At 41.3% G+C, this 27,953-nt stretch overlaps 3 protein-coding genes across 4 annotated transcripts; 2 read left to right on the forward strand and 1 right to left on the reverse strand.

Annotated features, from left to right (window-relative positions):
• The first annotated feature begins 1,254 nt into the window (after window positions 1-1,254).
• LOC124031479 (activity-dependent neuroprotector homeobox protein-like) lies at window positions 1,255-8,377 on the forward strand. The gene is made up of 4 exons (XM_046342748.1): window positions 1,255-1,602; window positions 4,896-5,012; window positions 5,227-5,319; window positions 5,526-8,377. The coding sequence occupies exons 2-4, from the start codon at window positions 4,905-4,907 to the stop codon at window positions 7,779-7,781; spliced, it is 2,457 nt and encodes an 818-aa protein (XP_046198704.1). The 5' UTR covers window positions 1,255-1,602; window positions 4,896-4,904; the 3' UTR covers window positions 7,782-8,377.
• A 354-nt stretch (window positions 8,378-8,731) lies between these two features.
• Window positions 8,732-12,791, forward strand: LOC124031480 (bcl-2-like protein 1). Of its 2 annotated transcripts, XM_046342750.1 has the most exons (4): window positions 8,732-8,888; window positions 11,109-11,183; window positions 11,456-11,778; window positions 12,003-12,791. In XM_046342750.1, the coding sequence occupies exons 3-4, from the start codon at window positions 11,593-11,595 to the stop codon at window positions 12,144-12,146; spliced, it is 330 nt and encodes a 109-aa protein (XP_046198706.1). In that variant the 5' UTR covers window positions 8,732-8,888; window positions 11,109-11,183; window positions 11,456-11,592; the 3' UTR covers window positions 12,147-12,791. The 2 variants fall into 2 exon arrangements, with proteins under 2 accessions (XP_046198706.1, XP_046198705.1); XM_046342749.1 differs by having other exon boundaries at window positions 11,109-11,778.
• A 7,123-nt stretch (window positions 12,792-19,914) lies between these two features.
• Window positions 19,915-25,769, reverse strand: gata1a (GATA binding protein 1a). Its single transcript, XM_046342751.1, has 7 exons — window positions 25,556-25,769; window positions 24,500-24,666; window positions 22,240-22,476; window positions 21,587-22,090; window positions 21,330-21,475; window positions 21,030-21,155; window positions 19,915-20,736 (listed from the first exon to the last, which is right to left on the reverse strand). Exons 3-7 carry the CDS (start codon window positions 22,451-22,453, stop codon window positions 20,449-20,451), a joined length of 1,278 nt encoding a protein of 425 aa, XP_046198707.1. The 5' UTR covers window positions 22,454-22,476; window positions 24,500-24,666; window positions 25,556-25,769; the 3' UTR covers window positions 19,915-20,448.
• Between the last annotated feature and the right edge of the window lie 2,184 nt (window positions 25,770-27,953).

Below are 27,953 nucleotides of genomic sequence, written 5' to 3' on the forward strand. Positions count from 1 at the left end.
GGAAGGAGGTGAGGGCACTCGGAGTGTGGTGTCAGGAAAACAACCTCTCAATTAACGTCAACAAAACAAAGGAAACAGCAGAAGGAGCACCCCCCCCTATTTACATCGAAGGGACAGCAGTGGAGAAGGTGCAAAGTTTTAAGTTCTTTGGCGTACATATCACGGACAAACTGAAATGGTCCACCCACCCAGACAGTGTGGTGAAGAAGGCGCAACACCGCCTCTTTACCCTCGGGAGGCTGAAGAAATTTGGCTTGTCACCCCAAACCCTGACAAACTTTATCACCGCCTGGTACGGCAACTGCACCGCCCTCAACCGCCAACCGCAAGGCTCTCCAGAGGGTGGTGCGGTCTGCACAACACATCACCGGTGGCAAACTACCTGCCCTCCATGACACCTACAACACCAGATGTCACAGGAAGGCCAAAATGATAATCAAGGACAGCTTGGCCATCGCTCATCCATATATTTATATTCTCATTCAACTCTTTAGATTTGTGTGTATTAGGTAGTTGTTGGGGAATTGTGAGATTACTTGTTAGATATTACTGCACTGTCGGAACTAGAAGCACAAGCATTGCGCTACACTCGCATTAACATCTGCTAACCATGTGTATGTGACCAATAGATTTTGATTTGATGTGGATGCTCTGGATCAACGTGTATGACAGCGTGTTCCAGTTCACAACAATATCCAGCAACTTCGCACAGCCATTGACGAGGAGTGGGACAACATTCCACAGGTCACAATCAAGAGCCTGATCAACTCAGAGGAGATGTGTTGCTCTGCATGGTGGTCACACCAGATACTGACTGGTTTTCTGATCCACGTGTCGCCCCTACTTATTTTTATATACATCTGTGACCAACAGATGCATATCTGTATTCCCAGTCATGTGAAATCCTTAGATTGGAGCCTAATGGATTTATTTCAATTGACTGTTTTCCTTATATGAACTGTAACTCTGTAAAATCTTTGAAATTGTTGCATGTTGAGTTTATATTTTTGTTCAGTATATATCAAAAAGGCAGTAGTATTCCATGGGCCCACATATCCTGGATTATGTGGGTGGGTCCAGTTCAAGTAAAACATACTTCGAATGAAACTTTCCTTAATTATACACGTAAGGATCATTGTTGTGACCTTTGAAACAATTACATACTCAGTGCTAAAGAAAGCAAGTATGTCAGAAAAAAAATCGTAAATTAAAAACTTCTCATCCCCAAACACTCACTTCCGTCTTTTTCTCCTCGCCATTTTGGATTGTATTGTTGATTTGGTTGGGGTTAGTTGGGAACATTCAGGAGGGAAGGATTTATAGATGATTATCAGAGTCTATTGTAACAGTCCAATGTATTTTATCTAATATGCACTAGCATGTATCACAAATATTTTGCCTGTTAGAAAGTAATCTAACATATTGCAGATGGCACAGAGATTCGGCTAGCTAGCTAAGCAGCAACACCGGCTTGGCGAGGACGAACAACAACCGCATCATTGAGTTGGATTCAATCGTTGGCCAGCTAGCGAGCTAACGTTACTTGTAAAACTAGCATTTGGGCTCCCAGTTGTTTTGTGGTCGGGTTCGGAGACATACCAGGTAAGATTGGTTGGAGGAAAGACTCAAAATGTGATTTATAATTAGCTAGCTAACATTAGCTAGCTACGTTATGTGAGGCAACTGTCGTTAACTAGCTGACAAACATGCATGGCTACGCTAGCTAACTGATCGGCTGGACGTTGGCTAACTACTGCATGCTAGCCAGCTCGCTTTCTACTAAGCTTAACCCCAGACGGCAGCTGGCAAGTAAGTTAAATGGTAACTAGCATCCATGATGTGTATTTTCTACTTCAGTTTACATTGCATTGCATACATGCATTGTGTTTAACAACGTTTTCTAAATAACCATCGTGGTTAGCAAGCATACCAACACCAGAGATCTAACGTTAGCTGGCTTCTATGCTTGCTAAAAATGATGCCCTTTCACGGTAACAATAGCTAACGTTAGCTATATACTACCCAGGCTTTTCAGTGCACTGACATTTGGAAATAGTCGCTAGCTTTACTGTTAACAATATAGCTAGTTTAAGTACCATAAGTTCAAAAGCCTAACTTGCAGGCACAACTAAGCCAAGTTAGCTAGATAGTCGTCTCAAAATCTTTGACTGAACGCTACCATTATTACCACGTTTAGCTTGCTGTAGTCACGACATCACAACCTAGCTAGCTAGGCCAAAATAAATGTTGAAAATAAAGAATGTTGTGCCAGAACTGAAGTCCCATCACTTCTGTGCCATCCACGCGGCTTTCTTGTGATTTAGCTATGATTTTCAACTGCAAATAGTCATAACTAACTTCATAGCTAAGGTATCAGTGATTTTATACTAAACATGGGCATAAAAAATATTTTTGAGGATTTTCACGAAATGTTATCCATAGAATGGTCCTTTTTGGACGAACGATTGTTGACATATTTGACATTGAATCTAAAAGCTTAATTGCGAGATAATTAGTTGGTATGTTTATTACATTTTGGCCTTACCCAGGGCTCCTTTAAACCAGTTAAAGGTAACTAAATGTAATCGAAATGTCCTCTACAATATCCTCAAAAGTAATTATTTATCATGAGAGGGCCATAAACAATAACTAGTAATGCAGCATACTCAAAGGTTAAAATCTCACCTTTCTGATAAAAAATAGTTATACATTGCTGAGGTGTAGTCACCTTTGAGGACAGAAGTTCAAGTACCCAGTACAAATATGATGAAAATATGATATTTAATTCCTATTCAACAAAACTGTATGAATACGTCTTGAAATGACTTGTATACTTTCTAAATAATGCATATTCAAATTCTAAAACAACTAACAAGATTTCACCTGCCATATAACTGTAAAATGCATATTTGTATGTTTCGTGTTAAACAAAATGTGCATATTTTTATAAATGTCTCTTAATCAAAATGTATTCCCCCCGATAGCTGTGAACGATTCAAAGAGCTTTAGCTTGTCTTCCTGAACTCGTTAGGAACTCGACTTTCATCTCATTAATCTTTTGTCTATGACAGTGTTTTTTTGTTTTACGTGTATGAATTATTTTAGAGTAATGGCTATAATTTGATTTCTGAATGTGCTTCCGCGATGAAACCACACTCCCTTGCTGCGCTACAATGTAAGGATTGCAGGCATATGCTTTGTTGGTGATGTAGGATTCAGCCAGGAGTTGAAAAGAAAATTAAATGTTAGGAGGGACACCCCAGCTTCAAGTGGTTTCAGATTTCACAGGCTGAAAAGGGGACCTTACATCAAAGAGGCATTAAAAACTCCATTATGTTTCATCTGTAAGCAGGGCCGGCTCTAGATTTTTGGGTGCCCTAAGTGGGCCCTTTAAATAAATAAAAAGTGGCCCCCCTTCTTGACAGTGTAGACATAAATTTACATTTTAACGTTAATTTCCTGCAATATCACACATTTTTCCATGGGGTGGATAATTTTTACATTTTTATAACACATTTCAAGCAATTCTACTAATTTTGTCATGGGGCGGAAAGACCTTTCTGCAGTTTTAATCCTTAACAAGCTGGCTACACCGCGAGTGTTGCAAAATACATTTAGAAATCTATATTATTCAATTATTTCATCCGGTTGACCGTTTTGGGTGTGGAGGACCTTGTGCATTTCAGGTAAAATAACAACTCAATGTTTATATCCCAGGACAAATTAGCCAGCCACAGAAAGCTAGCTAAATAGGACAAATTAGCTAACAAGTGCTAGCTAGCTAAATTGCCATAAATGTTTAATGCTTTTCGACCTGTCCCCAAATTAATGTAATTGGTTCAGAGTTTATTTTATATTTGAACCTGCGTGTTGTGATCGCGTTTGGTGTGGGTGGACGAAATACATTTATGCATGATGGCGCACGTGCACAACCTGTTTGGGTTCCGTGCTAGTTTAATTAAATAATTAAAAATCCCCATCAAAATCAGTCAGTTTAAGCTAGAGAGATCAGTTTTTTGAGTGCCCTGTGTCTCAGTCCTCCGCATCCGCCTATGTCTGTTTTCCACATCTGCGGTCGAAGGTGGCCAAGCTTCTTCTCACAAAATTGTCTAGCGTCTGAACGGTTTGGCCTATACATTCTTTGACCACTCTATGGAAAGGGGAGACACTGACAATCACAATGGTTTTCTTTTTTGCCCTACGACCCCCCCCCCACAAGTCAAGTGTTACGGGACTTCACATTTTGCCATGACTTATGCTATGCTAATGATATCTGAGAGTGACTATCAAGATCAATGGGTTCCCCCTGGAGGTCAGAGCCCATGGGCACGTGCTGTGCTGTAAGGGCCTGGTTGGTTTGCCCATTATTACTACAAGTATAGATAACTCGCTAGACTAACCAATCTAAAGCTTGCATTGTCTACTATGTATGCCATGTTATAATTTTTAACTAGCTGAGATCCCACTCTGGAACTTTGATATGCCTGTAGACTGGAGTCTCTTATGTTCAACAATTTATAGAAAAATGTGCCGAATCAACAACAGCAGCAAAATCATATTCATAAATGAATGTAAGAAAATTGTTATAGATTGGTTAGCTGACAACATCACAAACGATGCGCGCTATTCAATGTGGCAAAAGTCTGTGTGTTGTGATTCTGGGTAGCCAGATTGCTAGCAACAATGACAAGAAGCTGCCATGCAGGGAATCTTAGGTAGCTCATTTCAGCTATTTTTATCTTATTCTTGATACCATGTCTTGTTTTGACTGATGTCATGTCTATGCGAATTTAGCTAAAATTCACTAGCTAGCTAACCATCAACTGTAACGATGTAGGCCATATGGGTTTGACATGCGTACTAATAGAATTCTCCCTGATTTATTCTTCTTGCAGACTGGAAAGATGTATCAACTCCCTGTGAACAACCTCACTAGCATACGAAGAGCAAGGAAACAGGTGAAGAAGGCACTTAGTGACATTGGACTGGAGTACTGCAAGGAGCAAGCGGAGGTGAGCTTAAATGTTTATTTTTCATAGCTTTTACCTATCACTAAGGTTTTGGTTGAAGTGTGTGTGACTTCTGTGTGTTTCATTTATAATTTTGTAGTCACTTGTGCTCTCAACCATTGTGGTGGTAGAAATGAATAGGCATGTTTTCCAATTTGACATGATCCAGCATACAGTTTTGTGATTTCTGATCAAATTGCTCTTCCCTCTCACATAGGACCTCAAAGAATTTTGCCCAGATGAGAACTATGTGAAGAATACTGTCTGCCTGGAACTTTGTTCATGGGATCCGTCATTCTCCAAAACACAGGTAAATCACTCGCACTAGTCAATTTAAAAGATTGGTTATTCAATTACCACTTATTTTTGGGGCTTGTAATGATTATAGTGCTTCTTTGTTTGTCACAATCATAAATCAAACTAGTTTTGGATGAAGGAGCAATCATTAACAAAACAATTTACAATTTTTTGGTGCAGTGTCCAATTCTTAAACTCTCCTGGGTATTTGTCTTACAGGAGTACCGGTCAAAGCCTTTCTGCTGCACAGAGTGCCATTTCTCTTCCAAGTACTACTCAGGCTACAAGAACCACTTTCGAAATGTCCACAGGAACAACTTTGAGAGCCGCATCCTGCTGAACTGCCCTTACTGCACTTTCACTGCGAGCAAGAAGACTATGGAAACTCATGTCAAGGTCTTCCACATATCCAGTGCGGTGCGTCAGGGTCTGGGTGCCTACCAGGGGGCTGCTATGGGCGCAAATAACAAGGTGGAGAGGGCAATGTACTATTGCAAGAAGTGTACCTACCGGGACCCTCTGTACAATGTTGTGCGAAGGCACATCTACAGGGAGCACTTCCAGCATGTGGTCTCACCCTATGTTGCCATGGTCTCAGAAACATCAGTCAAAAATGGAGCCAATGCTGTCAATGGTAACAACATCCTCTGTAAGCGCTGTCAGTTCTCCACCCGTAGCTATGAGGCATTCGTGCAGCATGTCATTGAATATCATGAGCGCATTGGCTCTCAGGTGACAACCATGATTGGACATGCTAATGTTGTGGTGTCTAGACCCCAAAGCTATGGTATGACCCAGAAGGGTTCTGTGGTGACTGGGGGTCGTACTCTGACGTCTGAACAGGTTAGCCATATGGTGGGAGCCCATCAAAAGCAGGGGCCTTCTGGACTGAAGAATATGACCAGTCAGTCCTCTATTGCTGGCCAGCGTTTGACCATTCCTGGCCATAGTGGATTGGGAGAAGGCAGAGCCTCCTTATCCAATAACTTAACGTCACCCTCAGGAAAGCAGGTTTCTGGTGCTAACGCTAGTCTTACATCCCAAACACAGAAGTGGAAGATATGCACGGTCTGCAATGAGCTCTTCCCTGAAAACCTGTACAGTGCTCATTTTGAGAAGGCACACAAGGCTAAGAAGGTATGGGCAATTGCAAAGTTCATCATGAAGATCCACAACTTCACCAGTAAGTGTTTGCTTTGCAACCGTTATCTGCCAAGTGACACGTTGCTTAACCACATGCTGATCCATGGGCTCACCTGCCCACAGTGTCATGCCAGCTTCAATAATGTGGAGAAAATGCTGGATCATGTGGGTCAGGCTCACCCAGATGACTTTGTTGGTCCTCCAGCTGCCTCCCCGCTAACCTTTGACCTCACAATTGGGCAGGCTAAGAACAAGATCATTCAGCTTATTGTTATAACCTATAACATGAAGGAACCTGTAGCTGCCCAGGAGCAGTCTATGGCTTCCCATGCTCAGAACAGCTTCCTTGCTCCAGTGAAGAGTCTGCCTTCAAAGATGCTAGAAAGAAAGAATGACATGCTTGCCAGAAGTCAAGCCACTGTATCTGGCAGCAATGAGGTTGGCAAGACCCTATGCCCACTGTGTTTCACCATCCTCAAGGGTCCCATCTCTGATGCATTGGCACAGCATCTGAGGGAACGACACCAAGTGCTTCAGACGATGCACCCTGTGGAGAAGAAGTTGACGTACAAGTGCATCCACTGTTTGGGTGTCTACACCAGCAACATGGTGGCCTCCACGATCACTCTGCATCTTGTGCAGTGCCGAGCTGTGGGCAGGGCCCAGAAGGGTCCGGGACCAAAGTCTGCCTTAACACTCAACTCTTCTGGTGCAGGGTTTTTAAAGCGTCAGCTACCCACCCAAACCATGTCTGACTCCAAGAGGATGAAGATTAACAATGATGTTGGATATTACCCCATGGACAAGCCAGGGGAGGCTGTGGATCTAGTGTTGGACCCCAGAAGCTATGAGCACAAGACCTATGAGGCACGAAAAGCCTTCCTCTCAGCCTATTTCAATCGTCGTCCCTATCTAACCTCACAGGAAGAAGAGAAGCTGTCTGCAAGCCTGTGGCTCTGGAAGTCTGACATTGCCAGTCACTTTGCTCACCGAAGGAGGTCATGTGAGAGGGACTGTGAGACCAGGAAATTGAAAGTGCTACTTGGCTTTGACATGCAGGCACTCAAGGGACTGAAACATGACATGGATTTTGAGGAGAAAACCAAGCTCCCTGTCACCTCAGTGGAGAAAGCCTTTAAGTCTAGGCCGACACTTAACACAGACCAAAGCAAACGATGCGAGACAATTAACTGTACCCTCAAGCTAAGTACTTACACAGAAGTGACAGAACCCATATCAATTGACTCGTCTGATAGTGAGTCAGAACAAGAGGACTGTTCTGTTAAGAATGGGGAAGTTGACACACACAAATCTGTGGATGTCACATCTTAAGAGAAATCAAACCTGCCAGAAGAGAGAACTCCAAGCATTGATGGGCCTTCAAGAGAAAAGGTGCCTTGGTTTGATAACATGAGACATCAAAATGAGAAGTCTAAAAGACCTGCGGTAGACAAAGTATAACGGGGGTTTAGTGCAGGTAATCATTGCACACTACAATTATTCGGTTTAGGAAAGTATGAGAGACTGACAGGACAAATGAAGACTTCATAAAGTCAGTGGGATGCGCAGTTTAAGTAAAGAACAATGACTTATGAATTAGGAACTACACAAGTATAGAAACAAACTTAACTTCTGGCTCCAGATAAACGTTTGCTGAAGTGAGCTAAACAATGGTGCAAAATAAAATGTATGGCGTCTGTAACTAATATTGGCTGTAACATTGTACATATTTAGTAGGCCTACATTAGATTATGCATACATTCAGACTAATGTCACAGTTTTAAGTGTAATAAAAAAAACATTCACTCTTCATATAGGCATATGCACATATGATGTATTATTGTCATTTACATTTTAGAGATAGCAGGGTAATATGTATGCCTATGTTCACTTTTGTTTAATAAAGCTGTTTGCAATTAACCTTCTCATTTGACCAACACTAGTATCATGTCATTGTGCCCTTCTGTTATGCAAATATATTCCATTGCACAATTCATTTATTAAAGTAAAAATGTTTGTTACATTTTCATTAAATGTTTGGAAAAATTGAAAAGGTCAACTCAGATTAATATACCCTCAATGAAAGGGTAAGTAAATGATTTATAAAGAAATATTTGTACAAAATCTGAGGGAATACATTGATATAAATATATATATTTTACATTGATATAAATATCAGAACACAGAATATCTGCCCTGTGACATTTTGAACACAGGTCTCAACTTCCGCTGTGCCGAGTCTGATTGGTTGTTAATTTTGTGAAAAGGCGGAACATCCGATCTACTTGAGAGAACTGGCCAATGGCCAACGTGCATTAATGGCCTTTTCGCTGCTGCAAATATGTCGATATTCTATATGCCTTTATGCACAAAAACGAATCCACCTTTGAAAAAATCGATACCTCTCCCTTGAAAGGTGCTTCAGTCTTAGTTGCAATTGTAAGTATGACAGACCATGCTATTTTTAATGATTGGGTTATAAAATATTACTATGGAGATCGGAAGCTTGTACAGTGTGTAGCTAAGCAATATATGAAGCTGTCATTTCTAGCTTGCTAGCAACGATGCTAATTTATACGTATAACTTAGCTACAATAATTCACTTATTTTATGCATACCGTATTGAGAAATTATAGCTTGGTTGTCACTTTTACTCCAGGTGATATTAACTTGATCTCAATACGTTTGTTTTTGAGCTGTGAAATCCATTTATATGGCTATTGCGCAGCAGGAAAGCAAACACATATTGACAATTTGTTACTAGTAGCTAGGTTATGCAACTTGTCAAACGTGCCATAATGTAAACAATAGCTACATTATCCGTTTCATTTTATCTAGCGAAGAAAGCGCATTGTTTGGTGGAAATTAAACGCTTTAGATCTGTTGCGGTTGGTGCCGTTTTAAAATGAGTATGGCCTTATTACTATTACAGCATATTGGACGACTGCCATTCGTATTTTATTCACCCAGCTCAATGTAACATCGATAGGTTCCGGCTACTACATGATACTCGAATTTTCCATATACCCATCATGAGGTTGCTACAACCTAGCCTATGAATGGAAGTTTGCAACGTAGGTTGAGAGAAAAATGTGAGTAATCAAGGTGACAGTGACACGTTCAATACGGTCTTGCACACGTGCCTGCATCAAGCTCATCTAAGGTGTAATCATTAGTCCAGTTGCAATCGAGAGTTTATATTTGACAAATGAAGTGATGTTTATTCCCGTTTTGTTCCGTTTAAGAAACGTTTTTCAACAGAATCGGCTAAATTAATACACCTCTGATCAAACACAGTTCACTTTAATAGCAGCCACATCCTCCTCACATTTTCTCTTCATGTGTGGACTTCAGTGCACAATCAGCTGCCTGTGACCAGGTGGAAATACTTTTCCAAGCCAAACCTTCATATCATAACTGCTAACCGCTACACACAGCCTACATTGTTGTCACCATATTAGCCAATGTCCTAGTCAACATAGCTAATGGAACTAACTTGTTACTAAACCCGCTACAATCATGCAGTACAGTGAGTGTACAGTCAGGAAGCAGTTTAGCTAGCAGTTACACCAGTGGGCCCCGGTAGCAATAAATAAACAAAACCAAACGTTTACCTTGACTTAGAAGAGTTCCAGTGTTGGATAGACACAGCTAGCTAACATAGTTTAGCCTACCCAAACAGAGGCATGCTTACTAGCTGCATTTGCTAGCTAAGTAAGTGAAAGTGAAAAAAATAAAACAAAATGTATAGCTCCCTCTCTCGCTTCTCCTTCAGTTGGGAATAAATTAATTAGTTCACTTTTAAGCTATTGTTTTTCGAGTTGTTTTTCTCACCACATTTCAGGCACTGCAATGCTAGCTAGCTGTAGCTTATGCTTTCAGTATTAGATTAATTATCTTATTCTTTGATTGGTTGGACAACATGTCAGGTCATGCTGCAAGAGCTCTGATAGGTTGGAGGACATCCTCCGGAAGGTCTCATAATTACTGTTTATGTCTATGGAAGGGGGTGAGAACCATGAGCCTCCTGGGGTTTGTATTGAAGTCAGTGTAGCCAGAGGATAATAATAATAATAATAATATATGCCATTTAGCAGACGCTTTTATCCAAAGCGACTTACAGTCATGTGTGCATACATTCTACGTATGGATGATGGAAACTAGCTGCCCCCTCTGTGTACATTGTGGTGCTACCCTACAGAATGCTTTTGAGGCTACAGTAGTCCTTCATTGCAAAACCGTGTTTTATTCAATTATTTGGTGACATGTAAATATATTTAGTATAGTTCTATCAAAAAATTTTGATTTATTTTTTATTTTTAACACAGGCTGGTCCTCCCCTTCTTCCTCTAAGGAGCCTCTACCTCATTTAGTTAACAAAAACAGCTAGCTTGCTACCTGACATTAATGGTATTAATTGCGTAATTTGTTTCATACATGTGTCAGCGGCTTATTTGGACCTGGATTTAGCAAGACTTTCTATATTGGTTTATGTAAGGACTAGTAGATCATAACATTGATTTACATTATTTCTAGGTGATTGTGATGCTGCTGGGGCAGATAGTTTTATTCTTAATGATAATGACCAATAGAATCCACAGTGTTTTCATGTGTTCTGCATCTGAGAATTTGTGTGTGTGTGTTTTCTTTTTCTTCCAGGGTGTGATTACTTGTTGCAGCCCAGAGGAAACTGCCAGAGGGCAAGCCTTCATTCCAGACATCCCAGTTACAGTGGTAGGTATGGCAGGAGAGCCCTGCGATTCCAAATAGTGTAGAGTCAATGGATAAAGAGGGTGCATAGAAGGTGGAAAATATGTCTTACAGTAACAGGGAACTGGTGGTGTTTTTTATAAGCTATAAACTGTCCCAGAGAAATTATCCATGTTGTCAGTTGGTGCTGGAGGGTGCAAGTGGACGGACTGAGGGGGATGAAACCATTGCAAATGGGTCTTTGGGGAATAACAGGAACGGCAGAAGCAATTTGGGTATGCCTTCCTCTGCACAAGGGGGAATTGAGGCGGTGAAAGCAGCACTACGGGACTCAGTGGATGAGTTTGAGCTACGTTACACGCGCGCCTTCAGTGACCTCTGCTCCCAGCTCCACATCACCCCTGCCACAGCCTACCACAGCTTTGAGAGCGTGATGGACGAAGTGTTCAGGGACGGGGTCAACTGGGGTCGCGTGGTGGGCCTGTTTGCTTTTGGCGGGGCCCTGTGTGTTGAGTGTGTTGAGAAGGATATGAGCCACCTGGTGACGCGCATCGCAGACTGGATGGCCACCTACCTGGACAACCACATCCAGCCCTGGATCCAGAGCCAAGGAGGATGGGTAGGTTAGAGCTGATATTATACATCCACACATTCTATATCCTTGTTATGGAATTTTGTAATACATTCTCATTGTCAACACTATGGTGTGTGTGTGTGCGCCTCGTTTGCTGCACCCACTCTCTGTGAAATTGAGGATACCATGATCGACTACCCTAAAAGGAGAAGCTACAGAGGGGTATTGGGATACACTGATGATTTATCTTCCTCTCTGTTCCCTGAAAGGACCGTTTTGCGGAGATCTTCGGCAGAGATGCAGCTGCAGACGTCCGACGGTCCCAGGAGAGCTTAAAAAAATGGCTGCTAGTTGGGGTGATGCTGCTTTCAGGAGTACTGGTCGGCACTCTCATCATGAAGAAATGCCAGTGAGTGGTGGAATAGGAGCGACATCTACTTTACCCCCAGCACATATAAACCCAGCACATATAAAAGCAAAATCAATGAAAATAGAACTGAATAGTTTGTTTACATAAGCCCAGTCTGCTTGTGCACTGACAGAAACCTGATTAGTAGCCCTGGATATTGCTGTTTTTGGGCAATCAATATGTAGCTTGGTGAGCTGTTTTACTACTCACGTCTCCTGTCCTGCGCCCTTCTTTTTACATTTTAAAAGTGATACATATAATAACATTTTATGATATTTTTCATATTGTTGGTTTTATTTTATTTTTTCTTTACGTTGGTAAAGGGTGTTGCGTTCAAGACTAGAGATGCTTTAAATGGACCTGATAAGCTAAGAGTGAATGGGAAAAATACAGCTTGTGTGATAGATTGTTTTTGTGTTTTTAGGTTTGTGTGTTACCCTGTATACCCTAGGACCAACTACATACATTCTTTCCAAATGGACACTTGACATAACATTGAAGATTCTAAAATATTGTTTTTATTTAGTGTGCTCCAAGAAGTTAAACCAAACCTGTTTTCATTTGACATTTTCTTTAAGTGTTCCGTTCCTTCCTTGCTGTGCTGAAGTTTCAGGCATGCACTAAATAATAAAACATATTCATGTTTTAAGTGTTTTTGTTTTATGTGATTCACTGACAATAGTACAACACAGAGAGTGAGAACACAGAGTAAGTGATACATTCAGATTGGCCACGCTGTATTCTCATATGCCATTAGGGGGTGCATGTGCTCAACAAATACCGTTTCTGGAGTGACTATTTTTCAGCCTCAACTCTGTGCAACATATCAGGAATACCTTGTCCTGTTTCCCAGAGAGTGTTGATCTGAAGAGTGTATCTCTAAAAATACTGCTAATGTCACATTGGCTCTCGAAGCTCTTTGCTAGTAGAGTTTGGAAATGGCTTACAACACTGATGGCAGTGGAACATCCAACTTGGCTTGGAATCCTAGTCCTGCTACCCTTGCACAATTAAAAGCAGCCATTGTAATCCCTTTGAATTTCATACTTGAATCTATAGTATGTAGTTGTAAATAATGTATATTTCCTGTTCTCATCCTACACAATGTAGTTGACTTTAGTTGACTTCAAGAGCATACATAGTTTGATAAACTTGTAGGTATTTCCAGATAATAACATACTACTGGATCTATTCTTTGGTGCCTACGATATTAAAAACACAAAAAGAGATGACTTCTCAAAGAAGAAGGCTGAAAGTCTGAATGGAATAGACATGACAGATCTGGAAGGACTATATCGAGCAGGCTGGACCCAGCCTGTGGTTGCTAATCTCTCCCTGTCATTTGTTGCCTTTTCCGCAAACTATAGCTAGCCACACCAGCGGATAAAGCCAGTTAAGGAAATACATTATGGAAACTCACCAGCTTCTCAGAGAATCTAACTCTTATTCGTCATATTCTCATGTCATATTTCCTACCTCTGCATCTGGCTTCCTTTTGAAACCTCACAAAACTGTGAGCGGAATTAGCCCGAAGCAGAGTTTTGTCTTCAGTCATAGCACATGAGAGTTTCATTGAATCTGACAGGTCACACTTCCATACACCAAAGAATATATCACTTGTCTCTGGAAACAATGTTGATATACACTTTTAACCTTGTTGCTTAGAATAGACCATTATATTTCCACCAACCCTTTCATTTGTTTGGCTTATTGTTTAAGTTCTCAGGGTCAACCTCAGAGTGAAACTAATGCATTCTGGGAAATGTATTTCCCCATTTTGAACAAAATGTGATTAATGAAATATAACTAAGAATAGTCACATACAGGTTTTTATTTCCTTGATCATTAAGAGTTTGTCCTGAAAATCAATTGTTTCAACAAAATTTTATATGCATATACAGTACCAGTCAAAAGTTTGGACACGCCTATTCATCAAGGGTTTTTCTTTATTTTTATATTTTATACATTGTGGAATAATAGTGAAAACATCAAAACTATGAAATAACATGGAATCAGTAACCCAAAAAAGTGTTAAATTAAAATATATTTTATATTTGAGATTCTTCAAAGTAGCTGTTCTTGCCATAATATGGACTTGGTATTTTACCTAATAGGGCTATATTTTGTCACAATACAGCTTATTGGTTCAAACACAATAAGAAGGAAAGAAATTCCAGGCACACCTGTTAATTGAAACGCATTCCAGGTGACTACTTTATGAAGCTGGTTGAGAGAATGCCAAGAGTGTGCAAAGCTGTCATCAAGGCAATGTAATGAACACGATGGGAGACAGAAAGCTGTTTTCAAGCGCAGGGCGCAGCAGGTGTTTGTTGAAAAGGACCACTGGAGGAGGCAGGTAGCTGGGTCCAAGGGCAGGCAGAAGGTCATACACAGGGGGTCCAACAAGGCAACAGTATAGGCAGGGAAAAGGCAGGTAATGTCATCCGGGAGATCAGGCAATAGGTTGATAACAGGAAATCCGATAGGCTAAGGTACAGGCAGGGAATATGCATCTTTAGTGTGGCACGCAAAAACTCATACATGGGAGGATAACTTACAGGAAACCCAATGCTCCAAATAGAGGCGCGTCACAAAACAAACAATACCTCACAATGATGGGGTGCAAAAAACTGAACTAAATAGTGTTTAATAATGACATACATGTGTGTGGACAGGTGATCAGAATTCAGGTGATTGGGTTCTGGAGAGTGAGCTGTGTTTAGGGGATCTATGTGTTTGAGAGTGTGAGCTGGAAAGTGACCTGCGTTCAGGGGATCTTGAGAGTGTGAGATGGAAGCAGACGTTATATGCAAAGGGTGGCTACTTTGAAGAATCTCAAATATAAATTATATGTTGATTTGTTTAAAACTTTTTTGCATACTACATGATTCCATATATGTTTTTTAATAGTTTTGATGTCTTCAGTATTATTCTACATTCTTCTAGAAAATAGTGAGATTTAAGAAAAACCCTTGAATATGTAGGTGTGTCCAAACTTTTGACTGGTGCTGTATATAACGACATGCTTGATGTTTTATGTACAATATGCCATTTTTGTATAGACTACACCTAGAAGAGGCATTTTAATTTAATTTCACTGAATTCAATTATTTCCTTTAATTCAAATTCAAATTGCAATTATGTATCCTGTTGACTACTTCAATTCAAATTCAATCATTTAATTAGAATTTATGAGGCATTCTCAATTCAATTCTGAATTGAGCCCAAAGCTGCTATACATGATCTTGACTCTATGGTCAGAGAGCCCTGGACATAAGAGAGTCCTGGAAGTCATACTGTATGAAGTTTATTTTTTGGACATGTAAAAGCAGGCTAAAGATAATTTATGACCCCTTCTCATAATGAAAGTGGATGTAAGCTTGAGCCTAGGTGGCATATCCAGATGTTCACTGGTTCTTCTTGCAACAGGGTGGTGTGCTGACAAGGCTGAAACAGAATGTTGCATGAATAAAGACACAACTATGCAAATGAATGTTTACATCTAGATCTGGTCCATTGAATCTATTTGTGTGGATTTGTGTCCACAGCTTGTGTAGGTTGAAAGCATGACGCAGTGTGAAGTGCAAGAAATATACAGTAATACCGAAGTAAAAAAAATGTCTATGCAGAGAAGTGCTCACAACTGTAGCCTTCTTTATGGTCATGCCTCATGAATAGCTTGGTTTAGTTTTTAATTTAAAGTGACTGTTATCATACTACCATTTATTAGCTTTATATTATCATTGGATCACTATTACTGTAGTAATCATTATTGTTCAATTGATTGGGTCTCTTTAGATTGATTAGTCTGTTTATTGTTAGATCAGGCCTATTCATTCATGCATTGCTTAGTACCTGTGTGCTCTGCAGAGCCTCTGAGTGAGTAACTACGGGGGGAGTGTGTATGACTGGCTTTTGGCAGTAGGTGGGTGGTTTACAGTGTGTGGCTTCAGTGATAAGTTATCAGTAGTCAGACAGCCATTGTACTGAACAACCCCAACCCTACTCCCCACCGCAGACTGAAAAATACACTTTTGAGGTCACAACTTCTATATTATATTGGGTTATACTTGTCCATACCTATATGTATAATTTAGTCTAGTTCAGCTATGTTACAAAAAAAAGGTCCAGTGTGACTTACAGTTAGATATTAGCACATGATATTGATTTTGCCTTTGGCTATATCTGTAAGCAAATTTGAATCAGTATATAGAACTTTGATATCATATTTGTCTCTGATTCATTACAAAGCACATTATGATTGTTGTTTATACATTACCTTTTTGCATTCAATCTTTTGAAAATGTATTAAAAATAAAAAACAGAAATACTTTATTTTCACAAGTATTCAGACCCTTTTCTATGAGACTCAAAATTGAGCTCAGGTGCATCCTGTTTCCATTGATCATCCTTCAGATGTTTCTACAACTTGATTGGAGTCCCCTTGTGGTAACTTCAATTGATTGGACATGATTTGGAAAGACACACACCTGTCTATTTAAGGTCCCACAGTTGACAGTGCATATCAGAGCAAAAACCAAGCCATGAGGTCAAAGGAATTTTCCGTAAGATCTTCGAGACAGGATTGTGTCGAGGCACAGATCTGAGGAAGTGTACATCATTCTTAAATGGAAGAACTTTGGAATCACCAAGACTCTTCCTAGAGCTGACCATCCGGTCAGCACTCCACCAATCAAGCCAAACTGAGCAATCGGGGGAGAATGGCCTTGGTCGGGGAGGTGACCAAGAACCCAATGATCACTTTGACAGAGCTCCAGAATTCCTCTGTGGAGATGGGAGAACCTCCAAGAAGGAGAACCATCTCTGCAGCACTCTACCAATCGGCCAGGCGGAAGACACTCCTCAGTAAAAGGCACGACAGCCTACTTGGAGTTTGCCAAAAGACACCTAAAGGACCATGAGAAACAAGAGTCTCTGGTCTGATGAAACCAAGATTGAAGTCTTTGGCCTGAATGCCCTAGCGTTACGTCTGGAGGAAACCTGGCATCATCAATAACCTGGCTGTATATTCGCTGCCAAAGGTGCTTCAACAAAGTACTGAGTAAAGGGTTATGTAACTGAAATATCATATTTAAAAAAAAATATAAACAAACATTTCTTAAAACCTGTTTGTGCTTTGTCATTATGGGGTGTTGTGTGTAGATTGTGGAGGGAAAAAGCCATTTAACCCATTTTTGAAAGAAACTGAAACATAACAAAGTGGAAAAAGTCAAGGGGTCTGTATGCACTGTGCATATAGGTAGGGGTAAAATGACTAGGCAACATGATAGATAATAAACAGTATCAGCAACTTATGTGATGAGTCAAAATAGTGCAAAAAGTGTCAATGCAGATAGTCCGGGTAGCTATTTGGTTAACTATTTAGCAGTCTCATGGCATGGGGGTAGAAGCTGTTCAGGGTGCTGTTGGTGCATCGGTACGGCTTTCCGTGCGGTAGCAGAGAGAATAGTCTATGACTTGGGTGGCTGGAGTAGTTAACCATTTTTAAGGCCTTCCTATGACACCACCTGGTATAGATGTCCTGGATGGCAGGGAGCTCGGCCCCAGTGATGTACTTGGCCTTATGCACTACCCTCTGTAGCGTCTTGCAGTCAAATGCCAAGCAGTTGCCATATCAAGCGGGGATGCAGCCAGTCAAGATGCTCTCAGTGGTGCAGCTGTATAACTTTTTGAGGATCTGAGGACCCATGGCAAATCTTTCCAGCCTCCTTTGGGGGAAGAGGCGTTGGTATGCCTAATTCACGACTGTGTTGGTGTTTGTGGACCATGTTAATTCCTTAGTGATGTGGACACTGAGGAACTTGAAGCTCTCAACCTGCTCCACTACAGCCCCTGGTACCACATTGTCAGGTTACTGACCTCCCTACAGGCTAATATAATATAATAATATATGCCATTTAGCAGACGCTTTTATCCAAAGCGACTTACAATCATGTGTGCATACATTCTACGTATGGGTGGTCCCGGAGATCGAACCCACTACCCTGGCGTTACAAGCGCCATGCTCTACCAACTGAGCTACACAGGACCAGGCTGTCTCTTCGTCATCGATGATCAGGCCTACCACCGTCAAGTCATCAGAAAAATTAATGATGGTGTTGAAGATGGAGAACAGTAGGGGACTAAGCACATATCCCTGACGGGCCCCCATGTTGAGGGTCAGCATTGCAGATGTGTTGTTGCCTACTCTCATAACCTAGAGACGGCCTGTGGGGGGGTCCGGTATCGATTTACAAAGGAGGTGTTCAGTCCCAGGGTCCTGAGATCAGTGATGATCTTTGAGGGCACTTTAGTGTTGAATGCTAAGTTGTAGTCGATGAACAGCATTCTCACAGATGTGTTCCTCTTGTCCACGTGTGAGAGGGCAGTGTGGAGTGCAATAAAGATTGCACTCCACACATCCCCTCTCCCTAAATTATGGGGTGGGTCCAGGGTGCCTGGGATGATGGTGTTGATGTGAGCCATGATCAGCCTTTCAAAGCATTTCATGGCAACAGATGTGAGTGCTACGGGGCGATAGTCATTTAGACAGGTTAGCTTGGCGTTCTGGGGCACAGGAACTATGGTGGTCTGCTTGAAACATGTAGGTTTCAAGCAGACCAGCGCATGTTCTGAGTACACGTCCTGGTAATCTCTCCCTGCGGATGTGTGAATGTTAACCTGTTTAAGGTCTTACTCACATCGGCAATGGAGAGCGAGATCACAAAGTCGTCTGGAACAGCTGGTGCTTTCTCATGCATGGTTCAGTGTTGCTTGCCTCAGCCGAGCATAGAAGGCATTAAGCTCGTCAGTGGGCAGTTCGCGGCTGGGTTTCCCTTTGTAATCCGAGATAGTTTGCAAACCCTGCCACATCCACGAGCATCAGAGCCGGCATAGTAGAATTTGATCTTAGTCCTGTATTTATGCTTTGCCTGTTTGATGGCTCGTCGGAGGTCGTTGCAGGATTTCTTATAAGCTTCTGAATTAGTGTATCGCATGAAAGCGGCAGCTCTAGCCGTTAGCTCAGTGCAGATGTTGCCTGTAATGGCTTCTGGGTGGGATATGTACGTACTATGTTGTCAATGCGCTTAATAATGAAGCCGGTAACTGATGTGGTAAACTCCTCAATATTATCGGATGAATCCTGGAACATATTCCAGTCTGTGCTAGCAAAACAGTCTTGTAGCTTAGCATCCACTCGAGACTTCCTTAGCATTAGAGATTACGCACCAGCTTTTCTTAACAAAGAGAAACACCCCTCTCCCTCATCTTTCCCGAGGCTGCCGACCAGTCTTGATGCATAGAAAAGTCAGCGATATGTATATTATCCATGTCCTTATCCATGACTCCATGAAATATAGAATATTACACTTCTTCATATAGTTATTTTTAGTTGAATGTGTGTGTACCAGCTTGTGTGTCGATTTTTGTTGACCTAACGGTAGGTAATGCCACATCAATCTAAATGTAGAACCTGGCACACCTTTCTCACTTGAGCTGAATGTTTTGTCACTTTACACTGCTTAATGGAAAACTGAGGATTTGCATGTCCGGTGCTCCCAATACAATTCCACTGTCAGTCCTTACCCCCAACAGAGCCTGGACAAAGACACCATTATATCTCAGTGAGTGAAGGTACAATGCCACTATAGTGACTCACCACAGCACCTGAAAGAGTGCAGAAAATTTAAATACCATTTACACGTTGAAAACGATAAACGTGTGCCTCAACCCCAGGAATTTGTATAGTAAATAGTCAGAAACAGTTTTCTTAATTTTACCATTCATGTTTTATTGTTTATGAGGAGCTTGTAAGAAATTACAAATATAGAAATGTAGCAAATACAAAACAATTCACATTTGAATGCCCTTTCACCTTCAACTAAAATCATAAACATTTGAAAAGGGATATGGCAACTTTAGTACACACAATTCGGTACGTATTTACAAAATACAGATAGCTACAAGTTCATACCAGTGTTACCCGTATCAATGATTACAGTGTGAAGTTTAAACTTTACTTTTAAAGTTTTAGTATTCATAGAAATAGAATATGCCTTTAACAAAATACAATCAAATCCTTCCATAAAAGTTTTTATTTTTTGATCTTGTAAAAATGTGCAGTTTTATGTCCAGTGTTAAGACAAGATCAACTTCACACATAAAATAGGAAGGAAAAAGTATAAATGCATTTATGTACAAGGCATCCATTGCTACAAAGAAGCTATTCCTCAGTAGGCGAGTTTGTGTCTGTACTGTATGTGCTGTATGTTGCCTTTATGGGTCTGAATGTGTCTAGGTCTGTGTCACACCAGTGTGGGCACCATGCCAGTGTTTGGGTGATGGGTGTAAGACAGGCTGACAGACGGGTGCAGGCCGGAGGGTGGGGAGAGGAAGTGAGGGGTGTGGCTGTAGGAGAGCTGTGACCCTGGACCCAGCGAGTAGGGGCCTCCGTGGTCATCGAGGGGGGGACCCTGTGATAGGTCAGGGTACTGCTCCAACATGGCACTCTTTTTGCCCTTCTTGTTCTTGTTGGACGCTTTACGGTTTCGTGTTTGGATACCGTCTTTCTTCATAGTAAGGGGTCTGTTGACCTGTCAAAAGAGAAGTGTACCTTAATTTCACATACATAAATTAGTACATTCTCTTTCTTATTAACCTGATACTGCTATACTACAGGGGGTAGATCAACAAAAAAAAACTCTATTGAGGTTCAAATTTAGGGTTGAAGTTCAAGTTTATGTTCAATGACTTGGGTTCAGAATCAGTAGCTTGGGGTTGTGTGGGGTTTTGCCGTTTCAATCACTGAGGAAGTGCTAGCTACAAATGGTAATAGTAGTTCTCTAGCTAATTGAGAACAGTCAATGTATCTTGTTCATTGACTCACGTTGTGCAGCTTGAAGTAGAGGCCACAGGCGTTGCACACAGGCTCACCCCTGGCGTTCCGTCTCCACAGCGTGGTGGTGCTGGTGTGACAGTTGGCACATTGAGTCCCGGCCCGCTTGCTGACAATCTGAAACAGAGAGAGAGAAAGATAAGTCAATTCTGTAGATTAAAGATGAGCTCCAATGTTTATCTGGATTCATTGTGTTTTTCGACCAATTGATTGGCATGTCAACACCATAGAATTTACAACGGATTATTATCACATCTTATGTGTGAAGTTGATCCTTATGCCATATCATACCAGTCTTTTCTTTGGTCGGATCAGGGGACGATTTTGGCCATTCATCTTATGGTAAAGCCCACAGGCGTTACACAGGTAGTGTCCTGTTCCATCTCGACGCCATAGAGGGGTGGCAGTGGCTCCACAGTTGACACACTCTCTGGCCTCTGCCACAAATCACAGACACACAAATAATTATCTGGAATCCCACAGGACGTTCAGAGGACAGAGTAAAATTACTTAGGTGGGATAGCATGGATATGATGCATGATGCTCACCTGGGGGAGACAGCCTCATTTTATTACGTAGTTTGGGGGAGTAGGAGGAGGGGCTCATCCATGCCCCTGGGGAGGAGTATAGGCCTGCCATTGTGTAGTCCTGTGGAGAGGTCATGTATGAGCTGTAGGGGCCCAGCATGTGTGAATGGGAGTGGGGAGATGGTGTGCACACACTCCCAGCAGCGGAAGTCAGATTCAGAAAACTGCTTCCACCACTTCCACCCAAAGGACTCAAGCGCTCGGCCTTCAGGGCCTCCTGAAGCCTGGGACTCTCCTTGCCATCCCTACCTGGAGAGGAGTACCCATCTCTGGAGGTGAACGAGGACGTGGCGCTGGAGGCATAAAGGGAGGTTGGGGTGTATGGGTGCAGAGGAGTCTTAGTGAAAGGATTGCTGGTCCAGGTAGAGGATGATGGGTTGTATGGAGAGCTCAGAGAGTGGCTGCCAGGGCCATCCAGCCATTGAAGGTTGCTCAGGAGAGAGGGCGAGGAGTACACCTGGCGAACTGTATGAGAGAGAAGCAGTAGAGGGGCACAGTTGTCAGGGGAGTCCCTGATTACAGAAACTGTACATTATTTTAAATTCAATATGAATTATTTCTATGAAAGGTCAACATAAATGTTTTAAAGTTATCTTATGTTTCTCGCTTCTGACCTGAGCCCTGTCTGTAGCCTGATGGAGCCCTGCTGTGGCTGTGGTTGGAGAAGTATGAGGGAAGGCTGGTGTAGTCAGTCTCGGGGTTGGAGAAGAAGGGCTCTCCCTCCTCTCCTGGAGGTAGTAAGCCAGGCTCTGAGGAGAAGCTGGCCAGGGGATCAGAGCTGAGCAGAGCCGGAGACACCCAGTGAGACTGTTCAGAGGAATCCTCCATTCTTACAGAGATAACCACTAACTCTGAAACAACAGAAAGGATTAGGAGAAACCAAATTATTCCTAGTTGGAACCTGATTAGGAGCTATAGCAACAACCAGACAGTACCAGCATCTCAGAAGGCTGATGTGAAGTGTTTACAAATACTGTTTTTTGTGAGGCTGCCATTTTAAAGAAACACATGTAACTTCAAGACATGAAGGTCACTCAACAGCAGCAGGTTTTCAAACTTCCCTTTCAAGGATCCTCATTTGACTGTGGCTGAAAGTAGACCCTAAAAATAAATAGGCCTATCTGTAACTACAAACAGTGAACAAACGTTTGCTTACAACCAATGACCTTTATAGGAATTCCTATTTAGGGCTCACAAGTGGGGCAGCAGTCTAAGGCACTGCATCTCTGTGCTAGAGTTGTCACTACAGACACCCTTGTTTGAATCCAGGCTGTATCACAACCAGCCGTGACTGGGAGTCCCATAGGGCGGCGCACAATTGGCCCAGCGTCGTCCGGGTTTGGCCGTTGTAGGCCGTCATTGTAAATAACAATTTGTTCTTAACTGACTTGCCTAGTTAAATAAAGGTTAAATGTCAAAACAGAACGTCAGTTCTAAGGAAAGCAAATCTAAATGTAATAATGAAATTGAAAAAAGTTCATTAGATGGCAATAATCTAGATGTTCAGCATTTAGATAATTTGATGTAGTTCAGTGACAATTTAGCATAACATAAAGTGCATAAGCCGAGTATAAATGAGTTTATTGTGTAGTGGAGGGTAAACGCAAATAAACACAGTTACCCCCCCCCTACAGTTTCAACACTTTTTGCCGAAAAAAACACTTAATGTATTGGAAGCGTTACTTTTTTCCCCATGACCGGCGATCACAGTTGTTTGCCCACCTATTTCCTTTTTTTACCACTACATCGTGATCACATTCACTGTAGTGGCTAATTGATTATATAATGTAACAGAGAGTGCTTCTAACCAAAACAAATGATACATCTATGGAAATAACAGAAGTAGTGTCTGCTCTGGAACACACCGTGCATGCTGTCAGTAGTAGAGACAATGTTGACCCATATCTTTATTAACTTGTGATAAGAGGAAAGAGGAGCCTGATAGGGTCTGATAGAGTCTGAGAAAATCAGATAGAGCACATTATTGTCATACTAAATATACCCAGCACCAGTGATGCGACGGAACACCAACCCTAATCTCATCTGATTAATAGAAATGTGTTGTCGCACAATTACTGCTGACTACCACCCGGCAGACCATACAAAACCACTGTCATGGAACTTCTCTGAATAACAAACAGTGCAGAATAAATCAATGCTATCACTGCAACAACAACAACAACAAAACTATTTCCTTAATAACCACGTTAGGAAAATAGTGACATTTCACTGTCATTTTGCAATGGAATTTACTCTCGTTTGTATACCAGCCATCATGGCAAAAATAATTAGACGTTACAAAAAAGTTGTAACGTAACATTTTTCTAATTAAAAAGTAAATTAATTAAATGAAAATGCTTGATAAATTCACATCCATGCACCATTTCTCCACAACACATACTGATAAGTATACTCTTGTCTGTGTAGAAATAATTCAACCTTCTACTCATTGACTGTAACTGTAGGATTACAGTTGTTGTTACCAAAATGTAAAATTATCTAAAGAGGTCATTGCCACTCACCATTACCATCTCACTTATGGTTGCAGCCAATCAAACAACTAATGGTCTGGAGTAATACAGAAGGCTAACTTCCACAGGTTTCAGGTAGACACCATTACACTTGTGATCCTCCACTATCATTCAGGCTGATATTGTGAACACTATTAGAAAAAAAGGTGCTATCTAGAACCTTTAAGGGTTCTTCGGCTTTCCCCAGAGGAGAACCCTTTGAACAACCCCTTCCTACATGTGGTTCTACATAGAACCCAAAATGGGGACCTCCTATGGGGACAGCCGAAGAACCCTATTAGAACCAGTTTTTTTTCTAAGAGTGTACAGTGGCACTGTAATGTGACAGAAACGCTGCACCTACCTGAGGTCCTTGTGAAGAGTGGATGTCAAAGGAGAGCAGAGGATGGCCGCAGTACAGGATACCCAGCTAGGTGAGAGATTGAGAGAACACACCGCCCTGAGGTTCCAGTGTCTGGATCTATGTCTGTGTGGGCAAATCGCCAGAAGAATAACTGAGGTCTTGTACCCCTGGAAAAAAATGACTGAGGTTAACGTTAGAAAGGGAGCGATGGGAGGGGTTAGGAAGAACTCTTTTGAAAGACACACCTCCTGGTCCTGCTATACCAAGAAACATCTCATTTGTCTGCTTGGGTAGACTCACTATAGTCAGCCACAACTACAAATGGTCAGTAAATATACCCAGAAACTCCTTATAATCATTATATACCTCTGTGTTATTGACAGGAATGGTAAACAGGAACTTTTTAACATTATTTGTATACGATTTATGTGAAGGAACTGTTGTATAAAAAAGGGGAGTTGACGGGTATTAAAATTACGTGTGTGTTAATGTGACTTGTTTCAGTTATATCTCGACCAATATCTTAGACTAGTAAGACTAGTCAGCATTTCACTGCCTCCATTAGACTTTTGCGCTTTGGAATCTCTTCTCAGTATTTGCTCCTGAATTACAATCTTTATTGAGTCATGCAGCCAGCTTACAGCAGGGACTGTTTTTGTCTGTTGATGGATATGCATACAATGCAGATAAGACCAGACACACATGGAAAAAGGAGAGGCGGGTATTTAAACAAAGCAAGTGAAAAATGCAAAGAATACATTTCTCTGTGGTTCAGCACAGCTTAGAGTGGAGGACAGTAATGCAAATCAGGAGAGGTGCTGCAATCATGGAGAGAGATATGGTCTGGACACAGGTAGGCTTCAGACAGGCCTCACTCTGTCACAGTCATTTGCTAGTCAAAGCATCCCCCACTTTCCTCCTCCTTTGTTCATTTACAGTTTTCAGGGAAATTAGGAGAGAGTTAGAGAGAAGTGAACCTTTTAATTGCACAAGAAACACGTCCTACTGTAGCTCACTGCCTGTAACTGTCTTTTTTGAAAGAAGAACAGACTTTACCTGAACAACTGCTGTATAATCCCTGTTCTATAATGGTGGTGAAAGAGAGCATTCAAATACACAATATTCAAATTTGAACAATACTGAGGAAATATACAGTGTTGATTGATGAATGAAGCATTAAATCCAAAGTCGTAGAGATCATTTTCAGCCTTATAGCTCACTCAACGAAAGGGAGAAACATTGAAGATGAGAGCGAGAGGATGAGGTGGTCCTGACTGTGGACAGCTGGGTTTGTGTGAGGAAAGGAGAGTGGTGGAGAGCGGTGGCGAGGGATGTGGCTGGTGGCACTCTGTCAGCGAGCTGCTTGTCTCTGATAAGAGGTTATCAAGATGAAAGGGGGAGGCCAGGAATTACACTGTCACCCAGTAAACACAGAGGAATAAAGGCACCTTGCAAAGCCATGCCACTCATAATACACATGTGTATGAGTGGGAAAAAAAAAAAAAAAAAAACATTTATACACACAAATATACATCTCTGTCTTTGCACTGGCATGCGCCGTAAAACACACACACACACACACACACACACACACACACACACACACACACACACACACACACACACACACACACACACACACACACACACACACACACACACACACACACACACACACACACACACACACACACACACACATAAATATATCTGAAACTGAAAAAGTATAACCTATATTATACAGTTAAGCAATTGTACCATAATAGAATTGGTTATACCATGATGATGGGGGGTGCAGGGGACACAGCGGGTGGCCATTGAGGTCAAACCTCCAATTCCCAAGAAACAGTCTTCTTTGTATGCAGTAGTCTTATCTTTACCACACAGAGGCTGCTGAGCCATTCTCAGACACGGGTATACACCCGGGACTACTGCCCCCCCTTCTCTCTTGCTAACTCTCAGACATGCTGTGTCTCTGTGTACATGAAGTGTGCGCTGTCAGAGAGAAATTGTCTCGGGCATCTACACAGTTATAACAGTAAAAACTGGGATTATTACACAAATCATTTAAAATGTATTACTAATGAAATCTTTACTCAACAATGGTCAATCACAAATTATAGGCTTGTACCACACCCCAACTGCCAGAAAACCCTGACACACCCCAACATATTTGTGTGTATAAAACTCTAAGCAAGGCTATTGTCAGCGCTTCATCTGATAAATACAAGATATGCGTCTTACACAGGCCCTGAAGGGCAAATCTTAGCAACAGCCATATTCACAGAGATATTAAGATATTTTATTGCAATACAAAAAAATATATAAATATGTGATTAAAATGTTTCACTGCCATCTTTGATTTTTTTGGTTGTAGTTCTCCAAGTTGTCATTATTATTCTAAATATAAAAATCAGAACAACAAATATTTGTTATACCGTTGCAAGTGCTTGAATCACCATAACATACCTTTACTGTCTAATTTGATCTTTCCTATTGGAAAAGATAAGATCTTTCCTATTTGATACTCTGGAAGCCCCCTTTTTTGTTTTTGTTTTAAAGATATTGTGATAATGATATCACATGATGAATGTATTTATCAAAGTAAGATCAAATCTTGAGTGTATAATATGATATGATATACCGTCTTGATTAATCATGGCATTGGTGATGATGGCGATGGTAACAATCACCACACCTTGGAACAGTGAGAGCTGATAGAACTCCTTCCAGAAATCCTTGTGTCGGCCCATATATAACATCATATGACGGACCACCCTCTGGTGAAGGAACTGTTTCATTGGCTGAGGGTCTTTCATTTCAAGTCGTCTTCACTCGATGGTTAATTGGCTTCATTCACTTTCATGTAATTGGCGCCGTCGTTGAAGCACTTGCCAAGGCGCCAGGCTTCTTTCTAGCAGCTTTATGCACTGGGATGGGATTTAAATGCAAGATTTAAATCTTCAAAAATGTAACGTCCATTGAAAGAAACTTCAGTACAAATTGTTCAAGTCAATAACCAGCTGAATAAATGTGGGCAAAAAAGGACGAAAATTGTGTTTCGAATTGGGGTTGTGCGCACTGCCAGGAATAGGTTTTACTTCGTGTTGCCCTCTGATAAGAAACAAAGACAAACGTGAGATAAAATCTATAACATATATCTATAATTACCTCAGATATTCGATTTCTTAAGTCATTTAACCAAAGTTGTTGCCATTGTTGAATATGTTTACAGAAAGTGATGGGACATAACATAGCTGGTAAATTAAGACAGGGAAAGTCTGAACTCATTACGGAATTGGGCAAACCTAAACCTCGGCAATTCTGCATAAGTCCGAAAAACAATATTAAGACAATGCTGGCCTATGTAGGTTTGTCATTATTTATAGTTGCCATATGTGCCCCTTAATGCGACTTTTCTCTGGAAAGGAGCTTGGAAAGGGTAGATCACTTT

This window comes from Oncorhynchus gorbuscha, linkage group LG03 (assembly GCF_021184085.1).
Source record: "Oncorhynchus gorbuscha isolate QuinsamMale2020 ecotype Even-year linkage group LG03, OgorEven_v1.0, whole genome shotgun sequence".
Classification (NCBI taxonomy): domain Eukaryota; kingdom Metazoa; phylum Chordata; class Actinopteri; order Salmoniformes; family Salmonidae; genus Oncorhynchus; species Oncorhynchus gorbuscha.

What these genes read in the sequence shown, in the direction of transcription:
- LOC124031479 (XM_046342748.1), top strand. Translation starts at nt 4,905, where the DNA reads ATGTATCAACTCCCTGTGAACAACCTCACTAGCATACGAAGAGCAAGG. An exon ending in ACTGCAAGGAGCAAGCGGAG is followed by an intron (nt 5,013 to 5,226) that starts GTGAGCTTAAAT and finishes CCTCTCACATAG; the next exon opens with GACCTCAAAGAATTTTGCCC. An exon ending in CGTCATTCTCCAAAACACAG is followed by an intron (nt 5,320 to 5,525) that starts GTAAATCACTCG and finishes TTTGTCTTACAG; the next exon opens with GAGTACCGGTCAAAGCCTTT.
- LOC124031480 (XM_046342749.1), top strand. Translation starts at nt 11,263, where the DNA reads ATGTCTTACAGTAACAGGGAACTGGTGGTGTTTTTTATAAGCTATAAA. An exon ending in TCCAGAGCCAAGGAGGATGG is followed by an intron (nt 11,779 to 12,002) that starts GTAGGTTAGAGC and finishes GTTCCCTGAAAG; the next exon opens with GACCGTTTTGCGGAGATCTT.
- gata1a (XM_046342751.1), bottom strand. Translation starts at nt 22,453, where the DNA reads ATGGAGGATTCCTCTGAACAGTCTCACTGGGTGTCTCCGGCTCTGCTC. An exon ending in TCCGACCAAAGAAAAGACTG is followed by an intron (nt 21,156 to 21,329) that starts GTATGATATGGC and finishes TCTCTGTTTCAG; the next exon opens with ATTGTCAGCAAGCGGGCCGG. An exon ending in TCTACTTCAAGCTGCACAAC is followed by an intron (nt 20,737 to 21,029) that starts GTGAGTCAATGA and finishes CTCTTTTGACAG; the next exon opens with GTCAACAGACCCCTTACTAT.